The sequence below is a fragment of the Atractosteus spatula genome, chromosome 9 (assembly GCF_055471065.1).
Source record: "Atractosteus spatula isolate fAtrSpa1 chromosome 9, fAtrSpa1.hap1, whole genome shotgun sequence".
Taxonomy (NCBI): domain Eukaryota; kingdom Metazoa; phylum Chordata; class Actinopteri; order Semionotiformes; family Lepisosteidae; genus Atractosteus; species Atractosteus spatula.
This window is the reverse complement of record NC_142714.1, coordinates 15,648,013-15,669,245: the sequence shown is the minus strand read 5'-3', so window position 1 is coordinate 15,669,245 and position 21,233 is coordinate 15,648,013. Positions and strand designations below refer to the sequence as shown.

Below are 21,233 nucleotides of genomic sequence, written 5' to 3'. Positions count from 1 at the left end.
GCAAGTGACTTTATCAGTAAGCATAGTACCCTGGCATGTGTTACCCTTCACAAACATAACCAAAAGTGACTTTAACATAGGAAGAAGCAGTAAAAGATCTTGCCTGCTACATCCATTAACAGGGACAGCATATTTACATTCCAATCATTTCAATGCTGTCTGACAGTGAAAACAGAGAGGCTGTCTTCCAGGTTGTAACTAACATCTACAGTTTCATGTTAAACAGACACCTTTGGATTACTCAAAACATGAGGAAAAGTAATGCTGGAATTGTAATTTTATTCTAGTAAAAAGCATTTTTCCTCTTTCTTTGAATCACTGCAACATTTCATGATTGTGTAACTTCTTTCTTGAGATGATGCAATTCATGATAAATATTTTTGTCAACTTTATTTTGGCAGCTCAGATATAACCTGATTGGTAGGACCCTTGATAAATTGCAGTAAAAATAAAATTGCACCCCAACTGAGGAAAAAGTAAAAAGAATGGGGATTCAATATACCTAAATTTACTTAAGTAATAATAACAGTAATTTACCAACTCCAGTCATATTGTTTTTTACCTGATTGTACTTGCATGGGATTTTTTGCAGACTATAACTCCTTTAAAACTCAGTTATACAGCTTACTCTAAAGTATTTCTGTATTTGAGAATACCTTGATAAATTAATAATAAGACATTTATTTATAGACATCTCAGTGCTACAATTAACAGCCAACTGATATTTTCCACTTTTAAATCTTAAAACTTCATGAACATCTGACTACTGCTCGAGCTATAGGAGAAAGTCAGGAAAAACAGACAGGCTATGCAGCAAATCTCAGCCCTGTGATTCTATAACATGCAACAATCCCTTGCATGTAATATATAACATAGTTGTGGTACACTGATAAAAACTGCAACAAATGCCAAATAATGCACAATCTGCTAGTTAATTAGGGCCCTACTAAGTGGACAATTGTGAAAAGTAATACAATGTAACTACAGATCCACAACAAAGAGGCTTACTTTCCAGACACTCAGCTGGAAAAAAGCATTGTCCTTCTACAGGTATAATGAGTTAAGACCTCAACAAACTATAGCGTATAATGACCTCAGGTCAAAATGAATTGAATTGTGTTCTTCCCTTGGCTGTGTTAGTTTCGGATCCACTTTGAGCAGAGTTCTCCTGTTTATATTTCAGATCAGAAAAGCCCATTGCACCATTATTTGTCAATTTATTGTTGCCACCTATTCAGACCTGCTTATAAGGAGGAATGTTAACTGAGATAATGATTCAAATTAAAATTCAGTTCACTAAAAGAATTAAGCATGTTTGGTTCACCTTAGAGTTTGCTCCCTTTTAAACATGAAAACGTCATCAAAGGTCTTAATCCGGGCAGGCACAACAATAAATTTCAGAATACAAAAAATGGAGTATCCTGCTTCCTTGATCTGTCATCCAGAGAAAGCATGAGCTGTGCTTGAGCTGTGGTGGTGACGTACAAGCACCAGGCTCCAGTGTAGCTGCTGACACGGTAAGGCTGTATGAATGAGGTATGCAGAGACAGGATGCTGGGAGAGCAGTGAGAAGGGGTACTCACCAGAACGGCCGCAGTCTGAGCATGACACCAGCTCCTCTGCCTGCCCTGTCTTTCTGTTGGAGCCAGAGTCCCCAAGGCAGAAATCACAGTAGTTATTGGGAATGATGGTCCCATCAGGACCCTTCTGAGCTGTGGTAGACACAAAACGAAGCAATCATAAATCTGCTAAAATACTAATAAAGGGGGTTAAAACCTTTTTTTTTGGGTTGTGGGAATTTTTCATCCTAAACCTTTCAAAAGGATCCCCACATGAAAAAATGTTTCACCTACCCCCATTCAAGATACATGCTTGGAACTTGAAACTTTGGGCAATAGTTAGACAAGTTTTTTTTGCCATGTTAAATTCAAACCAAATGTGCTTCACCATTTTATGCTACACTGCACAGGCAGGATATACTGTATGATGTATTGGCTGGAGACTTATAAGTAGAACAAGCTGCACAGAAAAACATCATCAAGGATTGATTTGCCTCATTATGTACTGTGAGCCTTCCTTAAGAGGTGTCTTATGGGTCGACCAAAAGACTTTTAATTCCGCACCCAGACAAAAACCTTTTGGAATATGGTGCAATTAATTTAAAAAATACATTTATTCATTTCACTTAACAAGTATGTTTTTTGTGTCCCTGTTGTCCCTTCACATCTGCACACAGAAACAACTGACAAAGAGGTCCCAAAACGGGACTAAAGTTGAAAAATAGACTGAAAATTACATTCTTTTAGATGAGGCGGGTTTTTAACTCAAAGTGAAATTTACGGACTGCAAAAACAAACCTACTTGTAAGAACATGAAATTAGCCAAAATCAAGAGAAAATGATCTTGAGAATTTAGTTATGAATAAAACTCTGCTAAAATCTTGAACAGTTACTGCCCCTTACAGTACGGTGACATAATTGTTTAGACCTTTTTATAATGACAGTGTGATCATCACCTTATTTCCTAATGCAAGAAATTGTATAGGGCTAATAAAGTGATCTTATCTTATCTCATCTCTTAGTGCAATGATAGCCACATGAATATCTGTTACCAAAGCAACTGAAATGTAGCTTGGTCCACTTTCTGATGCTGCTTATAAGATTTTGCTGGGAGAAATATTTTCTGTAACAAATTTTGAGAGCTCTGCTGTAACATAGTCAATTTCCTTTTGGCACTCCGCAAAGTGCAAATTACTCCTGCATTTCAGGAGATGAGGGGCCTTACGTTTGTGGTTGTCCTCGTGCTGAGCGGGTGGAGAGCGGGGGGGCTCCGAATCTCTCTCATCCTCGCCCTCCTCCTCGGCCAGGTGGGTGTGGGCGTAGTGGTAGCTGAGGCCTGGGCGGTTCTTGTACCGCTTCCCACAAACTGTGCAAGGGAAGTCATGAGAGACGACAGTCGATACACAGTTCAATTTAAAATTCTCACAGTGAAAGTATTACCTCTTTGTTGTAGTTACAAAAGGAAAGACAGTACCTACAGAAACCCAGAAATTACAGAGATTTAGGTTTTCTCTTGATCATCCAGTTTTTAAGCCAAATTATTTTTAATTATACCATACACAAACTGGATAGATAATTATTCTTGTTTATGTTGCAGTGGTCTCCCTTTGTCGGCGGCGAGGACATTCCTTTAATTTACATTCTTTCAACTTCATTCTTGAAGGAAGCAAGCTAGACCTCCAGCTCACAGGGGTTTACTGCTTGTAATCTTTAACAGGTGTGTGCTAATCACCGGGGAAGAAAGAGCACAGCATTCGGCGACACCTCATGTGGCGATGTAAAGTAAAAGGTCCACCTCCCCTCTTTTGATAGGGCGAGAGAGGGGAAGAAGGTGAGCAAGTGTGGGATGTGGGAGAGGGGGAAGGGGGGGAAGGTCAAAGAAATAGTCCTGGCAGTCTAACACTGGGGCACAGAGTGCTACATTCCCCCCATCCCCCTCCAAGAGTTTCCTAGCCCCCAAGGGAGACTCCAAAGACTTGGAGGTAGACTAGCAGTTTCCTCTGCCGCCTTGGGAATGTAGGAGTGTTGTCCTGATTTTCTAATACTGAGGAAGCCACACATAGCCCTGAACATGCAAGACTCAAATGGTTAGAATTAATCTCCTGCGGGACTCCAAAGCAACTGAAGAAGTGTCCCATGAGAGCACTGCACACTGTCTCTTCTTGCTTGTCTGGTAGCACGTACACCTCAGACCAGTGACTGAAATAATCCATTACCACTTATACAAACTGGTCACCCCTTGGGGAAGGGGGCTTAAGATATACAGGAACCCAACCCACAGAGGTGCTCAATGGGAAGGGCTGATGGGTTGCTTGATACCTCTCTAGAAAACCCTTGCAGGCTATACAGGTGTTGCAGTGACATCAGTGGTCTTCAACTTCTGTATGATCTGACTCCGACAGAAGGCATGATGGAGGGAAAAGAGGGTTTTGGAGAACCCAACGTGCCCCAAACTAGGTGGGTCAGGGTGAGCTTGGACTACAGACTATAGTTCTTAAAGCAGAAGAATGCACCACCTGACACAGTACCTCTCCAGAGGCAGGATGAATTCCGTGTCTCTTCAGCATGCCCTGGATTAGTTGTAGGTTGGCCATTCAGTTCAGAGAGGGAGAGTGACCAGGCATTTTGTCCCAAGTGGGAAACTTCCCAGCCAACACCTGCTGGCAGACTACCTGGAGTTCTGATTCTTCTTACTCTCTCTCCTTCACAAGGGGCCCAATAGTTCATTTCTTGCTCTTTTCAGTGGTCACTCTGCTCTTGTTTCAGGCCTTCCGCACCCCATCTCACACTACTGACATCCCTAGTGACCTGGTCCTAGGATGACCAGGCAGCAGGTTTCACTCCTGCAGGTGTGGGATAGCAGGTTTCACTCCTGCAGGTGTGGGATAGGATCCCATTTCATAATGGGTCCAATGGCTCACACTATCTCCAAATGGTTGATGATTCTCACCCAATGATATTACTTTCCTGCCCATAATGGTTGGGCGGTGATATCTGTTCCAGCTCAGCTAACGGTTTTGCTTTCTGCCAGGAGGGGAAGGAGATGCAGAGGCCAGGAACCCAAAGCAGCTTGAACTGAAATACATCTCGGTAGGGAGAGAGGCAGGTGGTGCACAGGTAGAGGGCTGGACCTCAAAAGAAGCGGACCAATCCCTGGTGGAGATTCAACTGGGCTCTGGCCACACAGAGGAAATCTGGGAAGCCCAGAATGCAGGCATCCTGGAAGGCAGTGACCTAGAAAGGACCCCAAACAAATTGTCAGCCAACCTGCTCAACTGCAGGTGTCCATCCATGCATGTGGGCCTCATTTCCCATAACTGTACTCAGCTTTAGATTGCTTCAGGTTGCTTGATTCCACCCAGGCAGGTGGGAGGAGGGAACGATGGACAATATTAACAGTCAACTCTGTGCCCAATAGCACCTAACATGATACACATGGGCCTTTGTGCTAGGCTATGTTAGAAGGGGGTAGAATGTGTCCACTGAAAACCTCTTTCACTTCATGTGTCTTCTGAAGGACAGCTTCAAGCCTATGTGGACTTGGTATCTTAGATTATTAGGGGAGGCCGACATTTAAGAAATGGGTGGTTAGTTGTTCCAGGGCTAACCATTTGAACCAACTGGGTTGTCAATTTAGTCAACAACACATTGTTTGTACAATTCACACTTTGCAGTTCATATTGTTCTATAGTTTTAATGTGCCAAGATCCTTGTGACAGACTCTTCCTCCTTCAAAGAAGGTCATGATCAAGTCTTCTGGCTAAATACTTTTTACAGGCAGTGCTGAAGGTACTTTCTTCTTTATGTGATCTACACCTCAGCTTGATAGTGTCAGTTGGGGTCACAAGTGACCGATAGTCCATTAGCTCAGTTTGGGATCTTCATATACCCATTTCCTCAGGCATCCAAAGGCTGCACTTGCATATTTCAGGTGATGCTGGATCTCTGTGTACGTCAGCCATTTGTGAGAGATGTCTCCTGTTCACCAGTCTCCTGATGCTCTGAACTGCCAGAGCCTGCGAAACTGCTCATTGAGAGCTGACTGATAGAAAACCTTTGTTTTCAGCATGTTAAGTGTCAATCCCCAGATCTTCCTGTAAGCCCCGATAGAGATTTGAATCTTTCTGTTGTATTATAATTGAGACATACAATAAGCAAAATAACCATGAACTGTAATGTCGTAGTTTAAAAATGTATTAAAACTAAAATGCAGATTCTGATACAAAACTAATTCAGGATACTAGTAAATATCAAGAGTATCCTGACTAGGGAAACTGTTTTGTTTCATTTGCGTTCTTAAACCAGTAATATGTAAACTGTTTGTATTAATCTAGTTTCATAATGAGACACTGTGTAGTATCCATCCCATTTTTGGATACATACTAAACTTTTGCAACAGGTTTTTTTTCAGTTTCTTTTCTTTGGACCCATATGTAATTCACAGATTAATAGACCCTGGGTACCTTTCTTTCTCATTTCAATGTTTAAACAAATCTTTACCTCACACAGCAGAGAAGGACTGGAGTCTAAGGTTTCAACAGTTCAAAAATGATCCCACTTTCAAATTTCTCATTTAGTCATCTGTTCTGCCAGGTGTTTCTTTTCATCCATACTGTGACACTGTGAGTGTTTTGTCTTGCAGGTCACATACAGCTTCAGCAGAGCTCTATTGGCACTTACTGTCACACACATAGGGCTTATCCTGATCCTCTGTCATGGCTGCCTCTGTCCTCCGCCTTCCTGTACCTCGGCCCTGAAAAGCAAATCGGAATCATGAAACCACCTCTTCAGTCTAATCTCGAATAAGTCTGATCTCCTTACACATTTGTTAAAAACAAAGGAAGGAGAGTGCGTTGTACTTTTGTCAACAATACCAAAATCTTACAGCCAAGTGAGAGTGAGCATACAACTCTATGCAGGTCCCAGAATACGGCAGCATATAGTCTCATATTTTTCCAGAGTTTAGCCTTCCCATGTCCAGACATTTATTTCCTAAACACAGGATTTTGATCAGATACCAGCCTTCTCTTCTATGAATTTATTAGCTTGTCTAGCATGTACAATAGCAGGCTCTTCCAAACTCATTTATATGGTATATACATCCATAATTTCTGCCAGAAGACACTTAGATAGCTTCAGGAGCTTAAGAACCCTGTTACTATAAAGGCTACCAATAGAACACCAAGTATTGCTACCCATTTACCAGAGAGGTCAACCAGTTTGGTCCTAAGGGTGTATCCTTGAAGGCATGTTTTAAACATGAGCATGCAACCTATAGCAATCTAATTAACAATCTGAGAATATCTTTTAGAGGTTAAAGTGGGACATTTGAGTTGTAAAGGAACAGTTAGAACATGATACCAGGCTGAAAAGTTAATAAAAAAACAGCATTTGTAGCCTTCTTTAGGGTGTGAGAATAACTTAAGCTCTGAAAACAATCGAACACAACTGATCCATATGAATAAGGTGAAACCGATTGAAAGCATGCATTCTGATAAAATCTTACAATGTTCTTTTTTTTACAATGTTAAAATTTAATTAAATGCTTGATAAGACAAAAAAGCAGCACTATTCCGTTAGAAACAGTATTGCATTTACCAAAAATTAATACCACTCATAAATGAAACTTTTTTTACATGAATAAAATCACCTAGTAGGTTTTGCCTAACCACAATACCTTATGTGACAGAACTAACACATGGCTAACAAATGCCAACACTGCTCCACAGAGCAAGCAAAAAGAGTTAGGGAGTGGGCTAGGAGAGCAGAGGATGGCATTTCTGAAGCACAGCTTGCTTGTTATCGCCTCTCAGTGAAATACTCACCCGTCCTTTGGTCCTGTGCTTCCGTTTTGGAGTGTCCACTTCAAAATCTTCATCGTCATGGAAACCGTCACCATTTTCTTCAGCTTCCAGAACTCTCTGAAGTGGAGGAAGAGTCAAAGAAATGGAGGAGTGGTGCACAGGGCAGATCACAGATTTAAGAATAAAAGAAACTTGCAGCAACCAAAATAAAAACACCTCATTTGCTGCGGTAGGAGTCCCTTTCTAATTGTATTGTAACCTATGACTGTGATGCTTTGACAAAAATAGACAAGCGGCTCCACTTTTAGTTCAAAGCCCAGAATTACTTCACTCCCACAAGAAACCCTGGTACTAATTTTACTCAAGCACTTAAAAGAAATGAATACTTCTTTAATGTGTTCTTTTGTTTCTTTCACATTTTTCAACTTGATGGGTCCAGTAACAACTTCACAGCACAGTCTACTAATAAGTGCCTTTTAATAGCTATTGTTATGTTTGCTTTTGTTATTTTCACCCCTCCTCCCCCTCCATTGTTGTCTTTCAATTTTTTGTGTTTACTAAATGCCCAGCTGGTGGCTATTTCACACATCCCCTTTATCATTTGTGCCTAATTACCGATACAAGCAAGCAATAGTTATTTTCATAAGGCGTTCATCAACTCAGCCTTCACTGAGCCATGACAGTGAAAATTTCCCAGCATAAACAGATGATGTTCTCTAACTTTTAAACCAGATGACATGCTGACCCACTGGAAGTTGACTTGATCATCTGATATTATATATCTTACCTATTATTCTTCCTCCATTTTGTTGGCAAGCATTCACGTCTTGTGTGGGTTATGGGTGCATGCTAAGGGACTGGTGTGGGATTTTGAACCTCTCTATAAATATACAGGATTGCCTTGCCGAAGCAAGAATCATGCCTCCATTAAGGGATACTTGCAAAAACACTTGCTCAGCTTCAGCTGCTGACAGAAGATGACAAGCTACAGCTTGAACAGATGCTGTCTCGTCAAAGCCCGAGGACAAGCCTGTGCTCGTTGCATGAGCAGGTAAAGTGAGGCTTCAAAGCCTCCCCCCATCCCCAGCATATGTCACTATCCCGCTGGGACCAACCTGGATCTCCAGCAGGCTCTCATCCTCCTTGGAGTTGCTCTTCTTCTCTAGCCCCTCTCCTCGCAACAGAGCCTCCAAGGTGGTCCCCTCTGCGGGCTGGCTGTCCCTCTTCTGTGGGAGCTCCCCCTCTGGAAGCAGACAAAGCAGCAGAGCCATCAACCCTCGAGGGCCGCGCCGGGGACAAAGTCAGCTCGCGAAGCCAGTTATGAGCCTGTCTCATCAACAGCCAGTACACTTGAAGAGGCTGTGTCATTACTGTTGGTTTGCTTGTTTGGTATGTTCCACCCAACCACAAAAAAACTGTATCAGACCCTGTCTAGTAAACGCATTTCATTTCAAAAACTGCAGATCAACACATACCATGATCGTGCCTTCCTTTAAATTGATTCCGTGTGCTGTATCGCCCTTATCAAGGCAAAATCGGCAACCAAGTTAATGAAACTGGAACACGGCGAAGCTCAAGATAAAATGATGAAAAACACAAGGAGGAGTATAAACAATGCAGGATTAACAATCTGTTTATAATTGTATTGATTTTAAATTCTTTTCCACACTATCTATTTAGAAACATAAATACCCATCAAATAATGCTGATGATTATTATTATTATGATGATTACTAGGACAGTAGTTACAAATGCAGTACAACTATTTTGTTGGGTTTATTTTGGTCCTTCAATTGCATTCTAGGTGTTTAAGAGTTTAAGATGAATGCCAAATTTGATTTTTTTTCCTTTTAGCCAGTTATAAGGTTCAGAGTAGAAAAACAGCCATTTGCAATGTAAACATCCACATTATAGTTCATTAAAGTTCCTCTTTATGTGTATAAAATAATCAGCATGAATACACAGGAATACAAAAGGGAAACATTTAGAAAAGTGTCATAAAACATTGACTTCTGACCTGATATTGACCTGGAAAGATGAAAGGCATTCCTGTTTCTACACCAATCCTAATCAGATGGTTTCACTCCAAAATGAAAGGTTGCCTTTCTATGATTTCTAATAATAAAAAAATGAAACCATGAAATTAAAGGATATAAGCAAGGTGGAGGATGAGGGTGGAATAAGCCAGCTTTATTGAATGCTGAGCCACACTGAAGCCCTTTCCATTGTGTCTGCTCAGGTTGACTTTCAGCTGTCAGTGACTAGACAGCTCCCCCCTGGGAGATGGATCTTAAAATAGAGCAGGCTGCTTCTGCAGAGCTCATTCCACATGCACTCCAGGTTACTGCCATGGCCAGATGAACTGTGCCTACAGATTCCCATATCAAAAGGAACACAGCGCCAGCAATTCACCAGATGTTCTGGGTAACAGAACAAGGAAAACAAAGGTTTTTAACTGAACTAAAAAATAGACCTAAAAAGCCACCCTTATTTTTTTGTTGATGTACGCAAAAAGGTTTTAAAAATCTGAGATCTTGTTAGCATTTTCATGTAAGTGCACACCCATTTTTTTAAAATTCACATATGTTGGTTGTGTGGTATAAGACAGTGAATTACTTCCTGGAGATAACAGTTTCAATGGGTTTCTTCTCATCCCATTCTGTGAACACTGTAGTTTTAAAAAAAGCACACAGACTGCTATGTAGATTAATTAAAAACCAATTTTACTAAGAGCTATGAAATGCAACCAATCAGTATTTATTTCCTTTTGTCTGAGGTGACTTGGTGATGCTGGACACCCTCCTTGGGGTTTGACAAAGCTGAATGTGATGAAAATAGCAATGGAAACTAAATCAGCTAACATGTCAGGTCCCCATCCTCACATTATACGTGCTTCAAGATGCCTTTTCTCATGTCGAGTGGTTTTCGAAGTTTGTGCATCAGGAGCTACTTAATGTACCATGTGAAGTGTGTTCTCAATAAAAATTATTTAAGCTCTCAGTGCCTTGGTATTGACACAAAAACGTGCTAACTCCTTGCAAACAAAACTGTAATATTAAAAATGCTCATATTTCCCATGTTATAGCAATAAGGTTTTAATAAGATTTGGAATAGCTGATTATAATGAATTAATTGTTTAATTCATTCCATTAAGTTTGTTTTTGCTCTAATTACTCAAAGCTAAGCACTGGGGACTGCTTCCTGAACAGTTTCATTTTAATTGTACAACCCAGTGACTGGCAACAGTTTTTGCTGCTGGTTGGAGCTGTGGGAAAAGACTATAGTAAGAAGCCTGAAAAGGAAAATCAGACTCATTCTTGACAGGTCTGCAACACATTCCTTCTAAAACTACTACAAATGAAGAGTTATATCCTTTACTGGAGTGAAAATTAATTCAGAAAGTAAATACACCCAGCCTTAGGATGCTTTCTTTTATCTGGTTAATGCAAATCACCTGACCTGTATAAAAAAACATTTTGTTTCTGTAATGTGGAGCCCTTTTTACAAGAAAGAGAGATTTCTTCTATTAATTTCTTTTAAGCACGAGAAGAAATTCACCATGAGTGAATTTCAATGCAACAGCCTTAATGAAACAGGAAAAAAAGGTTTATGTAGTAGTATTAGAGCTACAACACAGAGCCATTTCATTCCAGGGCTCTTTCTAAGTAGATAGGTAATTGATGATTTTGTGTTTTTAAATGTTTATTTCATTACTGTTTAGAACAGCAGACATCCTTGTTTCTCTTGATTCTAATTCCTTGCTATTGGTGAACTGAAGGTTATGTGGCCTTTAGTTTGAAGACCAATAATTCAAACATTATATCCCTTTTCTGACAGAAAAATCTGTACCCTAATACCCTTTTCATGAAAGTGAAAATGTACTCGTCTGTGTTCTCATCTCATCATTTGTGTTTTCATCTGATAGAACACAAATTGCCACAGTCATACAGTCCTGACTGAATACATTAGATTGTGAATCTAATACTTGAATGATGTGATTGAATCCCTGAATGATGAACGAAGAGGTGGCAGTGTGGCTAAGGATTTGCGCCTGTGGCTGGAAGGTTGCTGGTTGAAATCCCGCAGCCGGCAGAGGAATCCTCCTCCGTTGGGCCCCTGAGCAAGGCCCTTAACCTCAACTTCTCCATATAAATGGTTGACCCTGTGCTCTGACCCCAAGCTTCTCTCTCCCTGTCTGTGTGCCTGTGTGTCTCATGGAGAGCAAGCTGGGGTATTCGAAAAGACAAATTACTAATGCAAGAAATTGTATATGGCTAATAAAGTGATCTTATCTTATGTGTGTGTAGTGTTAGGGGGGAAACTAAGCTGTTCTACAGCAGAAGAGAGGCCCAAACTGAGGAGAACAGTAACTACTGAAGGTGGGGGAGATATCGAAGACACCAAATGTTGCGTTTTCTCCTACCGAGTTTGAGCTCGCAAAGGCGTAGCTGGGGGTCTGTGGGGGGATGCAGCCGTCTCTTCTTCCTCCAGCAGCGAGCAGGGTAGGTATACATCTGTCCTGCAGCCACACCTAAACAAACACAGTCACGGTCAAACCAACATGGCTGTCTTTTCCACTGGCCAGCAGAAGGAAGCTGAGTCATACATTGTTCTTTGATGTCTGTACCATATAATTCATTTGTAGGCTTGCTCTGTAAGATTATTAGGAATTTAGATTACTATAAGTATGATATTATTTTCTCAGTCACTGTGGGATCATTATTTTTCATGCCTTATATGATTTGCTTTGAAGTATAGTAGATTTCCATTTGGTGGTCAGAGTATGGGATTCCAAATGCATTATAGAGTTTCTCCAATTTTTGTGCCATTCCCAAGTCGAGTTCAGAAAACACAGAGCGCTATTGTCGCACGACAAACAGGAAACACTGAAACTTGAAAGACATCGGCCACCACAAAGTATATGTCGTAACCTGAGGCAAAGATATATATCGGTCTAACCCTTCAGTGAGCGTTCTGTTCATTTGAACATTTCACTGGGGATTCTGTTTTCCTTCTTAAAAGGGGTATCGTCAACATCCCCTAAAAGCACAAAGCCTGTCTCTGAAAGGCAAAGGCCTGACTAAACAGAAACCTTCCCAGGAGGACTACAGTCCTAAGGGATAGCCTCTTAATGAAATAGGATGTGGAAACACTTGGAATTTTTTTATTTCCTGCATATTTGTTTGAAGCAGCAGCTGGACTGAAGTAGCTGTGAAGTAGAACTCAGAGTCTGCGATGAATATTAGAATTGTATTAACAGGGATAAGCTTTTTCTGAGTCGGCCCTCCTTCACCCTTCCTCTACTGGCATCAGCGCTCACCTGGCCCACGGTGGCGCCGTTCCATCCAGATGTAGCAGTTGTTCTGTGCCACCCCGGTCTGGGAATCCAGGAACGGCAGGCGCACACTGCGCTCAGCACACAGACGGGCATTGTAGCTGCGACAGTGCTCAATGGCCTCCTTGTAGAACTGGTCTCCGAGCCTGAGGGACACAATGCAGACAGAAATAGATCGGCCACCGCACTGAGTTTGCACAGTTTTTTTTACAAACAGAAGTGCGTGATGAGATTTTTTTTTTTACAAGAGCGAAAGTTAGCCAGTGTGAATGTCTTAAGCCTGTTAAGTCAAGCAAATCTATGCACACAAATTCCAGAGGTCAAAACAATAGCTAAAAATACTGTCTTTCTGCTTCCCTTAGTACAGAAAAGAACAATACAGTTTGTGCAATCATAAATGTGCGCAGCGGTTTCTCTACTCTGTTTCACCAGAGGCTCAGGTTCAGTCACTATATCTCATCTCCCAGTACCTCATATTCAGCCTCATTCCATCCCACGCTTCAAACAAAAAAATTGGATTTTGTATTCCGTAAGTTCCTTTTCTAGATGGTACACAGCCATTTTTTATCAGGCACAGAACAGCTGGCACCCCTGTCCATCCCTTCCAGATTGTCTGCAGGAGACAGAGAAGTTTGTTTTCTACAGCTGAATGCTCCCCAAATGAGCTCAGAGGCAGAGCAGCTTTCCCCTTTTAGGAATGCGGGAGACAGGCACCCCAAGAGATCAGGAAGCTGTGGCACTCAGCTTGACTTTGAGGCAGGTTTATTTCAGGCATGGCTGCTGAATTTATATTAGGAATGTGATCTTCTAACCAGGGACTTTGGACCAGATATTCAAAAGAGCTGCAGATTTCAAAAGGATATTTTGTCCCGCGTGACAGCTGTAATTAGACTGACAAGCCAATCATTTTAATTCAATTTAAATGTTCAACATTTTCTGTTTTCTAAAATAATTCTTAAATTTTGTCTTCTATTTTTTTTCTCTCCTGCAGTGGTTTGCCTGCAGATGCTTTGCCATTTTTTTTAAGAGATTGAAAACTATACCAGATGCAAACAATTTGAATCACCTATTTACATTTAAATGCCTGCATGTTTTCACTTCTTGAAAATGTACGCAAGTTTATCACAGCTCGTTTGTACTTTCACACATGCACTAATAAAGCACAGCTGTAAATCTGGTATCTAATAATATATAGAAATATGTAAATGTACCATATGCCTATAATTTTTAAGTGTCCACTTTGTATTTTTGAGAAGATTCACTAAATCCAGTTTCTAAGGATAATCCATAACTATTACTGTGAATACATTTTTGTTCAATTGTTGCAGACTGTTGAAGTCATTGAAGATATGATATGTTGTGCAACCCCTAGTCTCGTATTATACAGTTAGGCTTCTTGATTGCCTAATTAAAGGTGAAGAACAGTCCAGAGACTTCTCCTCAGACATCCTTAGAAAAAATGTCTAAGGACAAAGAAGTCTTAGAAAGTGCAGGAGAATGAACACAGTAAATTGTTATGACAGACAATAGTTTTAACTTTAACAGATGATAGCCGAGGGTATTCTCATTAGAGCCTTCATAATCCTGAACAAAGTGAACCTTTGTTCAACTATGAAAAATTGGGGACATGAAAGAAAGCTTAGTAATGGCAGCTTCATAAGTGAAGGAAAGATACACCTTCATGTCAAGTACAAATGCTTAGAATTCAAGGCTACTAAATAAAAAATATTCACTCAGTAATCAAAAAGACGCTAGACACTATGTTACGGTCACTTGAATTATGGGAATTAAGTGTGCTCTCATGAGCCAAAGGGTCCTCTCTCACTCGAGGCAGTTTTTTATGTGCTTGTCTCTTTCATGTGACAGCCCCCACACACACTATCAAGACTAAAATGTATTTTGTTTGTTTAATTTATGGCTTTTAATTACTTTACGATTGTGAAACCGAATATAGTGTAATAATTTCTCCTGGCTGGCAGGCAATGGATGAGTAGGTAATAAAAGCACTAGGAAACAGGATTAGAGCAGAGGGCTCCTGGAGGGTTCCCAGAGGAACTTGGTTTGGGTTTGTGCCAGCAGCCACTGGATTGCAGAGCACACTGTGCAAAGCTGTCCGATACAACACAGCAGCCCTACATCTGTAACTACATTTACACTAGGACCCGAAATTGCACCGTTCTGCTTGTAAACCACCTGCTTATCCATGTCCAAATCAGGATTGTAAAAACAATCTGCTTGTGCGTTTTGTGTCTCAGAGTATTTGTATAATGTCTGACTATAACACAAGCAGAGCCTTTTAGGTACAAAGACAGAGTGATTGCCAACCGAAAGGAAACCCTTACTGTTGCAGCAATACAGCTACCAAGGTCAATTAACTCAAATTACCTTTCACTATCAGGATTTACTGTCTTTGAAAACCAATGGCAAGGCTATGAAACGTCTGGCATTTTCCGAGACTGGCGTTCCTAAAGCAGTGATTATAAAGCAAACCAGGTTACACCAATGCAGCCGACTGTATAAATCACTGTATGACATCAAGGGCTCAGGGAATGGGAGCACAAAGACACAGCTGCAGCAACAGCCAAGAACGTGGCACCAGAAGCCCTCCTACAGCCCTGGGCAGCTCTCTGAAAGGACATGTCTGCTTAACTGCGAGGCTACAGTAATTTTCCACATGTGATGATTTGCTGCTTATTGTCCAATCCACCTTTTACAATGTCGCATAACAGTTTACGCACAAAGGGGCTCATTCATCAAGAGTCACTACAAGCTGCAACGTGAACTGCGATAGCAAAGTGTAACACAAACATGCAAACAGATATGTTATGTTTTTAATTATGCGGAGCTAAGGACACATGCGGAGCTTGGTACTCAACCTAATGAAGCCATGAAATGCAATTCTCTGAAACACTGATCATATTACTAAATAATACAATTTGCTCATCAAAAGTGTAATAACCTGTAGTACTAAATGAGTAATGTGTATGATTCAATAGCCAGATGTCAAAGCTTATGTTTGCAAAGTTAAACATGTTCTTAAATCCAGAATAGCTTAACACTACAGTGTTCAGATGAGTATGAGTATAATACTATAATACTACAGTGTTCAGCCACATTGAGATATGTAACCTACTATCTTCCCACATCACTGAAGTTTAGCATCCATTTTCATATCTAAGGTATTTTGGGACAGAAAATGTTAAATCACTGAGGAGGGAGGGTGACTGCCATTTGGATTCGTTGCCTTGAAACCGTTATTCCTAATTAGATGATATTGAATTCTATCCGAGACCACTTCTTTTTATAAAGGATAATGAAATGCCTTATTTTATTGATGCTAATTGAATTATGTGCATTTATTCAGAAACTTGATTCATTACCAATTGTAAACTAATTATTTAATTGCATTTTAATAACCCTTATCTGGTGTTACAAAGGTTATTACAATGTGCAACAGTTTACAAATCAGACTGATTCTGACAATATCATCCAGCTTTCTCAAATTTATGCTTAGCTATATGTCAGATGTAGGCAACTCCATTAGTGACAATGGCATCATTAAACTTAGTAATTACATAATACTGAATTGGAAACAGCAGAAAACAACACAGCATTTGACCAAGTTTAATAACACCTTTAAACTAATTAATTAATTTATGCCCATTTGCAATTCTATTATACTCATCTGATTACGTATACATTCTATAAAGATATAGTTCTTCGTTAATAGAAATTGTCTTATCTTGCATAATTTGACCTTTAATATTAACAGTTGTAAGTATATAGGTTTCTCAGTAGTTCTTTCAAGCCATTTACCCTGACGTAGGCATTTCTTGTCAAAACATTTAAAGTTTATTTACATAACCAAAAGTATTTTTGAAAAGTAATCAGGTCTCTTCCCCTTCTGCATTGCAGTCTTTCTTCACTAAAAAAAAATCAAGAAATCACACGATTATACCCAAACACTGGCAAAATAAGACACTTCATTGCCATAATATTGATCAACATTGCAATTACTCAAAACTTTCTACATTAAACTCAACTTGTCTTTCACCTTCTTAAATACAATAGGAACACTCTGCAATGAAAACAGGACCTCCAGATGTCTGTCATTCTCCATGTCTTATAATTTAGATGATGGTACTAATCTACCAGGCTGATTCTCAAACAATTTCTACGTGGCAGATCAACAACATGGCTTATGACACCAATCCAAGTATTACAAACTTAAAGCAAAAAAAAAATGTCACCTTGAATCAATTCTCAGCTTGTTTCCCCGAGTATCATAATGTTGTGTTAGATGAAATCGACTTTATTTAATCCGTTCAGTGTTCTGAAGACACCGGTCATGTTGTTAGCAAAGAATGAAACTATTTTTCTCTTTTAGCTTTGCATCACAGCTCATGAGATTCAGATGAGGAACCGGTCTAGCAGCTGGCCATTTTAGAATCTTTCCTAAACAACGTTTTGATGACAATGCGTCCCCTGATCTTACAGAATTGATCTTTGTATAGCTTCTTGCCAAAACTTCACTGCAAAATTGATTAGAATGAGCAAAGCACCACTTTTTTGATGGATTGATAAGGTCAACACCCTTCTAACAAAGTCATGAAGGTGTACATTTTATTAAATCAAAAAGCCGTAGTATCAATAAGACATACACATCTGTCAGTATCCATAGAGTTTTATACACATTATTATTGATGTTGTTCTTTATATAAAGCCATCCATTTTACTTTTTTTTACAATATCATAACTAATCATAAACAGCAGCACAAATGAGAAACAATAAAAACAAAGTTCCTGACACATGCATCATATTTTGAACGTAGATCATTCAATGGCAGCACAGCCGATGATAGTGCAACTGACCCCACTCCAAGCTTTGCTTCTGGCTGCTTCTTTGCGGACTTTGAAAACAATGGCATTGCTGTTGAGCTCATCAATTTGAACGGCATGTTTCCAGTTGCAACTCGCATTCCTTCAAAGAAACATGGTGCCATTCTGTAAAGGTACAATAGGAAAGGCGAACGGGTCATCATTCCCTACAACCTGACCCAGACTATATGTACAACCCCCTCCCCCAATATAGGTGCTGAATAAGTGGGTTGAAGTCTCTTTCCAGCTGGCTGGCCCTGCTCGCTGGAGCAGGAATGAACAGAGGCATCCTATTTCCCCTCCCTGATTAGATCTCGGCTCTCTCGTCCAGCAGATGCACAGAAATGTTCGGAATGTCGCTTCTCACAAAGAGAAAAGCGAGGGCCAGCGCTGACACAAAGAGCCCCAGTGTTCTGAGTGCAGGCAGGGTGAGGTTCTGTGCTAGGGAGGGAAGGAGCCAAACTGTAGGTCCAGGTACTCTGAAGGGCAGGACTAGAGGAGAATTACAGATCACAAAGGGTTTGTGTTAGGCTTTGAGCTATAAAAGACCTGTGCTGACCTAAAATATCAAAATTTGGACTAATCTGTGAATGACACATTTTCAGACCCAGAACTTGATCATTCCTTTAAATAGCAGGAGGGATGCTTTAATTTCACCAATCAATAATTAAGCAAAATACAATTGTTCACACAACCTTCATCTTGTTCGTCTGTGCTGTCAACCAAAATTCATATTTTGTTTCGTGATTAGCTTTGCCTCACGCCATGTCCCTGTGTTCATTGAGGTTGGGGGAGACAAATTAAAATACACTCAGGTACAAATGAATATGCCTCCACACATTTTAAACAACTAACAGCTTTGTTTCCATGAAAAGACAAAACAATCCATTACATTGCATTACAATCATTTAAACACACCATACTTATTAATACTGCCTTAAGATTTAGTAATATAATTTCAGGATAGAGTTCAGGATAGTGTTTTTAAACCCTCTTTAAAAAGCACAAGTACCAATACAATTACCAAAGTAAAATATTTTTTTTTCAATTTTGACTCAGTTTTTAGTTTTGCTGTTCACCTGTTTCAGAGGTCTGCATGAGCATTTCACATATTAACTTGAAAATGTGAAATATGTAGTGCACTTACTTGCAAAGGTTATTCAGTTACTCAAAAGTTATTTAGTTATTTTTTACTGTAATGAAAATACAAATGCAGATGAATTTCAAAATTAAGCATCTTGGAGCTAAAACAAAAGAAGACTCAGAATGAAGCTGGAGGCATTTTCTCTACCTACATTACATGCCAGCTGACAGAGAACTGGAGGCTCAGACAATAGCCCTCTGTGTGCGCAAAAAAGTCCAGTTCTAATGGAATGGAAGTGATAGACACTGTCTGCTTTTCTTGCATCATGCACAACAAGACATTGTTAATTCTACAGACTGAAATCGTTTATGTGCAATATATTTAAATTGACACAAATGCATTGACTTTGGGTCATCCCTGTTCTCTTTATGCCAAATAAAATAGTTGGTAGATATGGGTAAGATAGCTAGGTTCAGAATTCAGAATTCAGAATTATCTGAATAAATTCAGAATTATCTGAAACCCGTGAAAGATTTTGTTTCAATTTTCATACTTGTGGGGTGAAGGGAAAAACACCCTTATTTCATCTGAAATATTTCTGTCTGCATGCACCCTGCAGCAACTGCTCTACCCACCATCTGTGCCCTGATTTTCTTTTTTTTTGTATGCTTATAAACACAGATGATATCGTCACATTTCAGACAGAAAGTGGGTCTTTTTGTCCTGTTTTTAACCCAGAGGGCAAAATCTATACTGAGGCTAGTTATTCAGGTCTGAGGGCTCCCACAACAACTTTATTTATTATAACCATCTTATGAGAGACAGTAATTGCCAGTTGTGTTTTCTACATGTAAGTCTTCCTTCCACAATTCAAATATTTGTCTTTTTAACATGATTCATACATTTTCAGCGAGAGCAAATAAAAATTCCCCACTCTAAGAGTCTTGGAGAAAGATAGGGATTCACAGAAGCAGTTTTTCTCCTTCACAAAATTCTAAGATTTGGCCTGCTGACAGGACAAGTTCATGCTTTAAGGGGCATGTGGTCTCATTACATTTTACAGGTTGATGAAAGCGCACCAAGACGAGGTTTGTAACCTCAGGACATGGCACTCTGTAGTGTGTCTCTAGTACTCAGTGCCAGTGGCAGTCAGGAACACAAAGTCATCACTTCTTTTCAAGTCAAAGAAAAAGATTGTGTCTAAAAAATTCAGTGTTGTACAGTGCCCTTGTGTTGCGCACTTATAAGAATGCAAGAAAGCTTACGAATAAGAAGAGACTATTCACCTCACTTTAATCATAAGCTGGCTAGCAGTTTATGAATCCAAGCATCACATCCAGCTGTTTTTCAAGGGTCCCTTGGGAGTTGGCCTCAACAACACTTCTAGCAGTTTGTTTCAAACACCCACAACCTTTTAAGGAAAGAATGGCTTCCGAATTGGAATTCCCACTTGGCTTCCCAGGTGGAAATTGGTTTTCACCTGTGTCAATAGGCTCTAGTTTCACTAATAAATGTGAAGAAAGTCAGACCGTCCTGGGCTGACTTTAAGAATTTTAAAGACTTGGTTCTCAGTTCACAGTTTTCTCCAATAAAGTTTAAGGCAACATCTTTTTTTACAGTACAATTGGAACAAAGGTAATAAAACAAGACTGAATGAATTTCTATTCCCAAAGGCAGTTTCCATTTTTCCACATATCTCATATTAGATACTCTTGATGCCGGGAAAACATGTACAGTCCATTTCCATTCTCAGAAATAAAGCATTTATTTCTAAGAAATAAAATAACAAGGTATTCCACCCATCACCTTCTTGAACAAGATGAAATTCTTTCACAGACTGTGCTTCCAGTCACAGATAACAATATGTAGCAGTGACTAAAGCAGTGCTACAAACGTGAAGCAGAAAGATTAAATCTCATAAATATCTGACTTATAATATTTCAGAAGTTTAGAGTAATCTAACATGAAGGTAACTAACATTGTTCTTGTTGTGTATTAATCCTCTTTGTATACTTAGATCAATGTAAAGCTAAGCTGCATAACAACCAAATTACTATAGTACATTAGTTATTTTATATCTATGTTTTCTTCCCATAAATAAAGATATTTAAAACTTTACTTCTGTCTGGTTAGCATGGATCTGTGGCCAGAAAGCAAGAGAAGGGTACAGCCAGGACACTGGATTTCACATAAGACGTTAAAATGCTGGAGACCAGAAAGATGGTAAGAAACTGTTAAGCTACATTAAGCTAACTAAAAGGAAGAGACCAGTTTCTGCCTTTCTCAAGACTTCCAGTTTTGTATCAGATGAGAGAGGATGCTTTAGTAAAACCTTTTATGACTTTAGAGAACTCCTTAAATATGAATGAAAAATCTGCGACATCTGATCAATGAAGAACCGTCAAGACTTTTAAAGATGAACTTGTTACTATGGAAAAAAAAACATGTGCACCAATGAAAATCTTCAGCTGAGGTGTTACTTTACTTACAATCTAGTTTTACAACAAATCTCACACAAGAGTGATAAAGACAGGGCTGCATGACACACTACCACTAAGATCTACCACTCAGGT

The 21,233-nt window shown here is 39.6% G+C and overlaps 1 protein-coding gene across 2 annotated transcripts in view; it reads right to left on the bottom strand.

Annotated features, from left to right (window-relative positions):
* Window positions 1–21,233, bottom strand: part of dpf3 (double PHD fingers 3) — a 70,467-nt gene that overhangs the window by 27,968 nt on the left and 21,266 nt on the right. For both annotated transcript variants that reach the window (XM_088925868.1, XM_088925869.1), the window contains exons 2-8: window positions 12,684–12,844; window positions 11,787–11,894; window positions 8,479–8,606; window positions 7,385–7,480; window positions 6,240–6,312; window positions 2,785–2,925; window positions 1,584–1,712 (exon numbers count right to left, since the gene is read on the bottom strand). In XM_088925868.1, coding sequence (XP_088781994.1) covers window positions 1,584–1,712; window positions 2,785–2,925; window positions 6,240–6,312; window positions 7,385–7,480; window positions 8,479–8,606; window positions 11,787–11,894; window positions 12,684–12,844 — 836 coding nt within the window. The remainder of the gene's footprint in view (window positions 1–1,583; window positions 1,713–2,784; window positions 2,926–6,239; window positions 6,313–7,384; window positions 7,481–8,478; window positions 8,607–11,786; window positions 11,895–12,683; window positions 12,845–21,233) is intronic.